General features: G+C 41.9%; 1 protein-coding gene across 1 annotated transcript; it reads right to left on the bottom strand.

The window, feature by feature from the left end:
* Positions 1–521: 521 nt before the first annotated feature.
* Positions 522–7,117, bottom strand: asb1 (ankyrin repeat and SOCS box containing 1). Its single transcript, XM_085249964.1, has 5 exons — positions 6,765–7,117; positions 5,972–6,110; positions 3,726–4,028; positions 2,624–3,006; positions 522–1,681 (listed from the first exon to the last, which is right to left on the bottom strand). The coding sequence occupies exons 1-5, from the start codon at positions 6,859–6,861 to the stop codon at positions 1,551–1,553; spliced, it is 1,053 nt and encodes a 350-aa protein (XP_085106090.1). The 5' UTR covers positions 6,862–7,117; the 3' UTR covers positions 522–1,550.
* Between the last annotated feature and the right edge of the window lie 1,088 nt (positions 7,118–8,205).

Here is an 8,205-nt window from a genome sequence, read left to right on the forward strand (position 1 = left end):
GGCTGTGCATTTTCCACTGGGCCTCTTATGTTTTCACCAAAATGCGGTTTTCTCAGCCATCGTGGATATCCTGGTTCATTCATCGGCCTCACATCAGTAATACATGAACCCATTGAGACATCGTCATTCTTGTTTTAAAAATTACGCATCTATAAATATCACAAGCTGAAAAACAACAATGAGAAACAGCAAGGCTACAGTCATGAGAGATGAAACATAAGACTAAAAACTCAATTTTGGAGCAAACCAATCATTGAAACTAACAGTGGATGCATGCTCTCAGAGCTAGGACTATGAGGGTTCCCTAGGCTGAAAAAGATTGAGACATGATATTTTGGACTACAAAGAGATCTTGGACGAGACTGCGAGGAAAGGAGGAGAGAGATAATTATCTCTAATTAGCTATGTTCAAGGAAGATAGCTAACAGAACAAAGACCACGCAGAGGGATCCTACTTTGGAAGACTGACCCACTCACCCACCTCCCCTCACTCACAAAAAATGAACACAAAACACAAGAGATATTATACAATTACATACATTTACTCATTCAAATAGAGATGAAATATATAAAGCACAACTGTCTCAACATGGTCAACATTTAAATGTCAATGTTTGAGGACAAGATAGGCTGTGCAACAGACATGCACAGTACACAGTAGGTGCAGTAGACTCCCAGAGATGGCATCTAATGAATACAAACTTATTCTGTTTATCACAAATAGATTTCATTCACTAGTTGACAGATTGTCAATGTCACAGAAAAGGAGTTTCATTACATTTATTGAAACAATCTAAATGCCCCCTGAAAAAAAGGCTTTTTTTAATTTTTATTTTGATGCTGACATGTACGTCACAAAATGTAAACTTTACAATCAAGGTCCTTAAATTGCTCATCCGGGAACATCACACTCGATTAATTTGGATTACCGTAACTAACTCTGGTCTGATCAATCTTTGAAGCCACTTTTCCCAAACTCAAAGTTAAGGCACGTGGCTAACAAAGAGGATCTAGCGTGTGGATTTTTTTGCACATTTTTGCCGTCATTCTGCCTGGTTTACATAAAACAACAACCAAACAATTCAAGGAGCTGCATCTGGACAATATTCTTCTCTGCCCGTGGATGGGGTATTTATAACATGGCTTGTTTAAGTCGTTGCTTCAAATGAGATTCTCGCTCTGGTCGTTGAGCTAAAAAGTGCTACTTGAAGTATTAGCAGGACTCGTCCTGGTGATCTGGGAGGTCACAAGGCAAACATTTAGAATACACACACAGTTTCCACAAGTCAATACATAACTATGGCTTCTCTGATAGGATAAGAAGCATTTTACACGGCGAGGAAGTTTTTTTTTTTTTACATAAATGATGATTTCCAAACAAATATTATTTGGAAAATATTATTAATAACTATTTCTTAATAAAAAATAATAAGCAATTAGCAATCTGGGTTTACAGTGTTTATGCAGTAGTGTGTCTTTGGGACTGACTGAGGTTTCTTTTAAAGACTGGGTTAAATGAACATTTAACAAGACCAGTAGGTGGATGATGGTCAGTTTTGGTGAAGCAAGAAAATCTTGATAGGTTCTGGAAGCGGTAAAGAAGATATGTGGTTTAGACGATTTTTGCCCATCGTTCTGCGGATCCTGATGCGACACAAATGTGTCAGCCTACGAGGGTTTCCTGGGAGAAGAAAAAATAGATGCAGCTGAACAACTGCATATGCTTTCATGCTTTTGTATAAGTAGAAACATAAAAGTGTGGCTTTTAATGACCTTTTTCATTGTACTTTATGGGCTTCTTTATATCAGCTCCTCAGCATCAACAAATGTCCAGAAACATGCATTACAAGGTCCCTGTTTCATGTAAAAGCAGCTAAGCTTTAACACGAGGAAAAATGCTTATTCTAAACATATATGAGATGAAATCCTTAAACTAAAAGCAGTAATCTGCCAACTCAGGTCTTTACAGAAAGAAGTACATACGTGTTGCTAATGACATTAATGATGCTTCATCGTAAAGCCTCAAAAGCCTTCATTCACAAACTAATGGTGTCTGAAACTACTTCCTTGTTTTCACTTTTACTACACCCGATAAGACTTTTTTCCCATCAACTGGAATTTGTTTTTGTTTCCATTGGTAACCACAGCTCTCCTCTTTATCACTTGACCACATTATGCAGAGAAATTATATTTTGATGCACTGCTATGCTAATGACACATTGCTTTACCTCCCAGTAAAATCCACTGACATCAAACCTGTTTACTGCAAGAATCCAATCGATATTGAATCTGAGTGAGCCTCTGACTATTATTCATGCTTTTACTTCATATCTCTCAGAACGCTCTATTGGTCATTTAATCAGTATTAATCAGAAATCAGTTAATGAACTTCATTTTTGTTCAGTATGAACAATCTGAACCAGCAATACGAAATGTAAACATATGACACCGGTTTTATTGATTCTACATTAAATCCACAATTTTGAGAGACAATTTTACGAAGCTCTGCAAAAACTCACAACTTATTAACTAAAAAATATTCTGGTGTTGTGAGGAGGTGCACCAAAAAAAGCTCCGTGCCGGAGCTTTGTATAAAGCAACAGCATCGTTTTTTGTTACTTACTTTTTCCTTCCAAGAAGACACTGAGTGCCTCTGGATCAACTTTCCTTCGATTTGGAGCCTCCAAATCCGAATCATCCCAGGGCACGAGGGCTGGGTTCGCTCCGTGGTCCAGCAGCAGGTGGATGAAGGCCACTTCACATCCGTGTCGCAGGACTGCATCCAGCAGGCAGGAAGCCAAACCTCGTGTCAAAGCCTCATGGCAGACAGGACCTGTGTAATTGAAGTCGGGCTGAGCGCCGGCCTGGAGCAGCAGCCGGAAACAGTGAAGGTGGTGGTAGGCTGCGCTTATGTAAAGAGGGCAGACCACTAGAGTGTTGAGGGTTCGAGCGCTTAACAGGAGCCGCGGACCCAGCTGGTGGTCCATGTCAACATCAGCATTGAACCTAGAAAAAATTTAACCATAGACTAAATTTTCTTTCATAAATCCTTGATGCAAACTAAAGGAAAGAATACAGAGATATTTATTACTGTGGAAAAATATAAATTGAGAAGCTTTCCTCTTTACAACAAATCCATTTGTTGTATAAAGGAATTCAGCGTCAGAACATCGTTACCTGGTCTGCTGCACGTCAGAAAACTCTGGACTCTAACTGCTGAAAATTTTCCTCCACAGAAAGTTGGGTCAGATTCAAAGTGCAAGTTTCAGGTCTGTTGTGAAATCGTAGTGCTACGGTGCCAGGGGTCATAATGGGACTTCCAGAATTGATCTAAAAACTGCAGCTGGGGAAATGCTTCTGAATTTAATGGTTGGTGGGGTTTTTATGTTGGTTTTTCGGTCTTATGTTTGTCTTTTTGCTTTCTGGGAAAGGTGACAGAAAATGTTTTTTAAAGTCAGGAAGTTACAAAACAGCTATTGGAAATGATTGCACCACAAAGAAAGTAGTGGATTAAAAATGCAAAGCACAGATAATCTCATGTGCAAAGATTAAACCATATGAAAAGAAACTGTAATAACTGGAACCGACTCCCACCAGTTTTCAGTGGCGTAATGGAAGATAAAAACTATTTTAGTGCCAATTTTCTTTACGTATTTAAACATTTAACCTATATATAAAACAGTTCTGTCCATCTAGACTTTAGTTTGATCCTTCCCAAGGCTCACCTGATGAGCTCCTGCAGTATGTCCAGCCTCCCCACTCGTGCAGCATGGTACAGCGGGGTACTGCGGTGGTGGCGGCTACCATTGGGATCGGCTCCAGCTTCAAGAAGAATCCGTACACAGTCCAGGTGACCATTAACCACAGCTACATACAGAGCTGTTTGGCCTTTGACATCAACTAGGTCCACCTCGGCTCCCTGAGCGATCAGATAGGCCACGCATGCTGCGTGTCCCGCTGTGGCTGCAATCCTCAGAGGGGTGCAGGGCAAACAGCCACAACACCACACAGACTTCTCATTGATACGCCTAACACCAAAACAGAGAAAGGAGAGGTCCAGGGTAATACGTTTCCAATTTAAGCGCATTTACAAAGAAAAAAAACAGTCTCTAATTTTATGGTACATCAACCAAAAAATACAGAAAAAAAATACATACAAGTTATAATTTCATTTGCATGTCATTGAGTGAAATAAGTATTTCATCCCCTACAAACCAGCCAGCATTCTGGCTCCTACAGATTACAATCATTCAGTCAATAACAGAAACTCCTGATCTCAGCTTCTTATATGCATAAAGCACACATGAGCATACAATCAGTTTCTTCCATTTCAACCTCTCCAAAAGATGTCAAAGGTCATCAGGGGTAAGATCGTAGGCCTGTGGGTGCGATTATTCAGAAACTGAATGACCATCAGTTGCCCTCGGTCTGGAGCTCCAAGGATGATCATGAGAAAAGTGGTGGATCAGCCCAAAACTGCATGAGAGGAGCATGTTAATGGTCTGAAGGCAGTTGTGACCTACACTGGGAACACACTACACCATAATGGACAGAAATCTCACAGCATCTGCAAGCTCTCCCCTCTGAGGAAAGCACTTTGGGTTTGCCAGTGAAGAGAAATACTGAGTATGACCCAAAGAACACCATCCACACATCCAAGCACAGAGGTGGAAACATTATGCTTTGGGGCTGTTTCTCTGCTGAGAGTATAGGATAACTTCACTGCATTGAAGGGTCCAGTGGATGAGGCCATGTACTGTAAAATCTTGGATGAGAACCTCCTTCCCTCAGCAAGAACACTGAAGATGGGACTTGGATGGGTCTTCTAGCATGACAATGACACAAAACATTCCACAAAGGTTACAAAAGAGTGACTGAAGAAGAAGTACATTATGGCCAGTCTCCAGATGTCAGTCCTACAGAAAATCTGTGGAGGGAGCTGAAGATTTAAGTTGAAACATAAAGCATTTACAGAGTTTCTGTGAAGAGAAGAGATGTGTGCAAACCTGGTGACCAACTACAAGAGACGTCTTACTGCTGTACTTGCCACTCAGTACCAACTCGTGTTTTGCTTGGGGATCAAATACTTATTTCACTCAATGACATGAAAATACTTTATGATTTTTATGGATTTTTAGTTGATATTCTGTCTCTCTCCATTAAAATGAAACTACCATTACAATTAGAGACTGTTTATTTCTTTGTAAGCGAGCAAATTTAAATGTTCACTAGAGGATCAAATTGTTATTTCCCTCATTGCATGCATGCTCATGACTATGAGATGGCTCTGTATGTTCTCCAGTTGGTAAATCCAGGCTCTGATTCTGCATCAATAGGAGGAAGCACTGAAGCTAACAACAGCAAAGCATTTTGCATTACAATGCTTTGGTGGTTACTGGACTGAGCCACTGAAAGGTTCTCTGTGTATTTTTAGTCCTCCCGTAGTGCTGCAGGGCTGCTTCCCTCCACAAGGTTTCCACAGATATCAGAGTTGTAAACTGCATGTTTTTACTTTTACTACATCAAATTTAAATTCTGTTACATGCACTACATTTGTAGTATATTGCTTTGACATTTCATTGGCATTAAACTATGATCCTCTAGCTGTATGCAATATAATGCTATGGGTATTGGAAGACACCCAACCTGCTGTAAGATGATGGTAACAGCAGCCTGCTTTTGGTCTGTGTTTACTCCTATGAAAATTATTTGGAATAAGGTTATCTTTGGACTTGTTTGGGGGGAAAAGACAGTTCTGCTGTAAGAGACAATAACAAATATACTATTCTGTAATCTTTATACAAAATAAATCTATAGTCTCTCTCAGATTCTGCTGTCTCTCTGCCTGCAATGTTTTGGTACCTTGTCATTTTCATTTGTATTGATGTTTTGCTTTATCATTTACCAAGTAAAGCATGTGTTAACTTTGCTAACTAGAGAGCCAAATACACTTATTACTGCTCGGCCTCACCGTCTGAAACCGTCTTCCTGCAGCAGGTTCCTCAGGGTGTCCAGATCTCCGACATAGGCCGCGTTGTGGAGGCGCATGTCATCCTGTTCCAGGGGTTTGTCGCAGAACTGCTCCTGCAGCCATTCCTTCAGGTTACGACCTGCCAAACACAGCATTTCAGGGAGAATAACAGAAATGAAAAGTTGGTTTTGTCTGGTCTTGCAGAGCGATTTGTTACCATACAAAATGATATTTTGAAACTATTCTGCATATTATCAAGTGTAAATGATATCTCAGCTCAAATACACATAAGACAAAATACACATAAGGTGGCTGCAGATGAGCAGCAGTGGTGTAGTGACATTTTCTCATGTCTGCTCCATGCTGTGCTCAGAGAACTCCCACAGATGGAGATGTACACAGTAAAACAGCTCCTGAAATACACATTAAAAGGATCCACGTTACACTAGGCTATGTTCTGCAGATGTTTCTATTACCGTGAGCTCTTCTGCCTGAGCCTTCAGGTCAAATCAATCCATTACAACTCTATTACTTGTGTGACTAGACAGAAAAACAGATGAAGTGTCACAGCTATACTGCAGCACTGGAGATGTGAACGCTTCCTGAATCCATTGGCCACACCTTATTAGGCTACAGACCGTCCCCTTCTTCCTCCTCCTCCCAACACCACCACATCTGTAATATGTCACGCATATTGGCCGTCCTCCTGCAAACGGGGCACAGTTGCAGGACAGCCTGTGGGTGCTTGCGATGATCAATCATCATCGCTTACGGTTCTCGCAGCCATAGTTACCTGCAGCTGTAGCGCTGGGTAGATCGGACACGGTGATGAGCGGGGGGAAATTGATGCTGGGTGGGTCGTCAACATCAGCCTCTGGACCGTCGGCCATGCTCCCAAAATGGTCACAGCGTCAAGCTGAAGGTTGGTGCTGCGGCTGCAGAGCGACACTGGGTCCCCAGAAATAGAGAAACCCAAGCGACCTGGGATCAGATAAGAAGCATGAACGTAAACAAACGTGACTGTGATGATGAAGACGTCTGCTGCTCCAGCTCACTGCGCCACTTCCTGGCTGAGCTCAGCTGCTGGGATTTAAAGGGGAAACGCTGCGTTAAACGTGGAGCTGATGGTCTCCGACTTTAAAGCACTGTTAACCCATAAAAGATCAAAACATCACCAACAAAGGCCTAAAAGATGTTCATTACGCAATCATTCAATACAAAAAATGTTTCACAAGCGTGCGTTTCTGATAGCCTGTACATAAAAGATGGTAAATGGCCTGTATAGCGCTTTACTAGTCCCTAAGGACCCCAAAGCGCTTTACACAACCTGTCATCCACCCATTCACACACCCATTCACACACAGGTGATGGCAGCTACATTGTAGCCACAGCCGCCCTGGGGCGCACAGACAGAGGCGAGGCTGCCGGACACTGGCGCCACCGGGCCCTCTGACCACCACCAGTAGGCAACGGTGAAGTGTCTTGCCCGAGGACACAACGACCGAGACTGTTGGAGTCGGGGCTCGAACCGGCAACCTTCCGATTACAAGGCGAACTCCCAACTCTCAAGCCACGATCGCCTTTTGTTTACATAAAACTTTAGGGGCACATCATATTTAGAAGCGTTCCTAAAGTTCATCACAGTCTCCAATAAATATCAGTCACACTTTATTAATTATGATCGACTAAACGTGTTACTTCCAAGCCTAAACGCCTACATGTTGCTTTAAGGCCTTCACCACAAGACCAGGCATTAAACTCGAGTGAAAAAAATCCTTTATTTTTCTGCCAGGACACGTGTCAGAAATAATTATGCTGAATTAAAAATGTAGCAGGCCACTGCCTTACCTCAAATGAATGTGAGGCATAATTTGATGAATGTTCATAGCTCTGCGGTGTAAGTCAAATATGAGATCTGTGTGTAGTGTGAAGAAGACGCTGTTTAACTGATAGTTGCAGATGAGATTCTGCCACCTGTGCTGTAACTAATGAGTAATTTTGGGGTGGGTAACATACACCAGGCAGGCATGCAGCTATGGCTTTCTATGCTGCCTGCTGACAGACACTGAGGTCCTGGTGGTGCTCTAAAAATAAATGCCATGTGGCCCCATAGGAGGACGGACTGTTTACAGACTGCCATCGCTGAACATGGAAACCTGCTCATGGTTAAAAAAGTGCACTTCAGCTAGTTTCATAGTGTTAGTCATGGTGGTCAGTAATAACACAAAATCTGC

Source organism: Mchenga conophoros, linkage group LG16, assembly GCF_057382185.1.
Source record: "Mchenga conophoros isolate Kocher_MC1m ecotype Shallow Benthic linkage group LG16, M_conophoros_male_GT1.1, whole genome shotgun sequence".
NCBI classification, from domain to species: Eukaryota; Metazoa; Chordata; class Actinopteri; order Cichliformes; family Cichlidae; genus Mchenga; species Mchenga conophoros.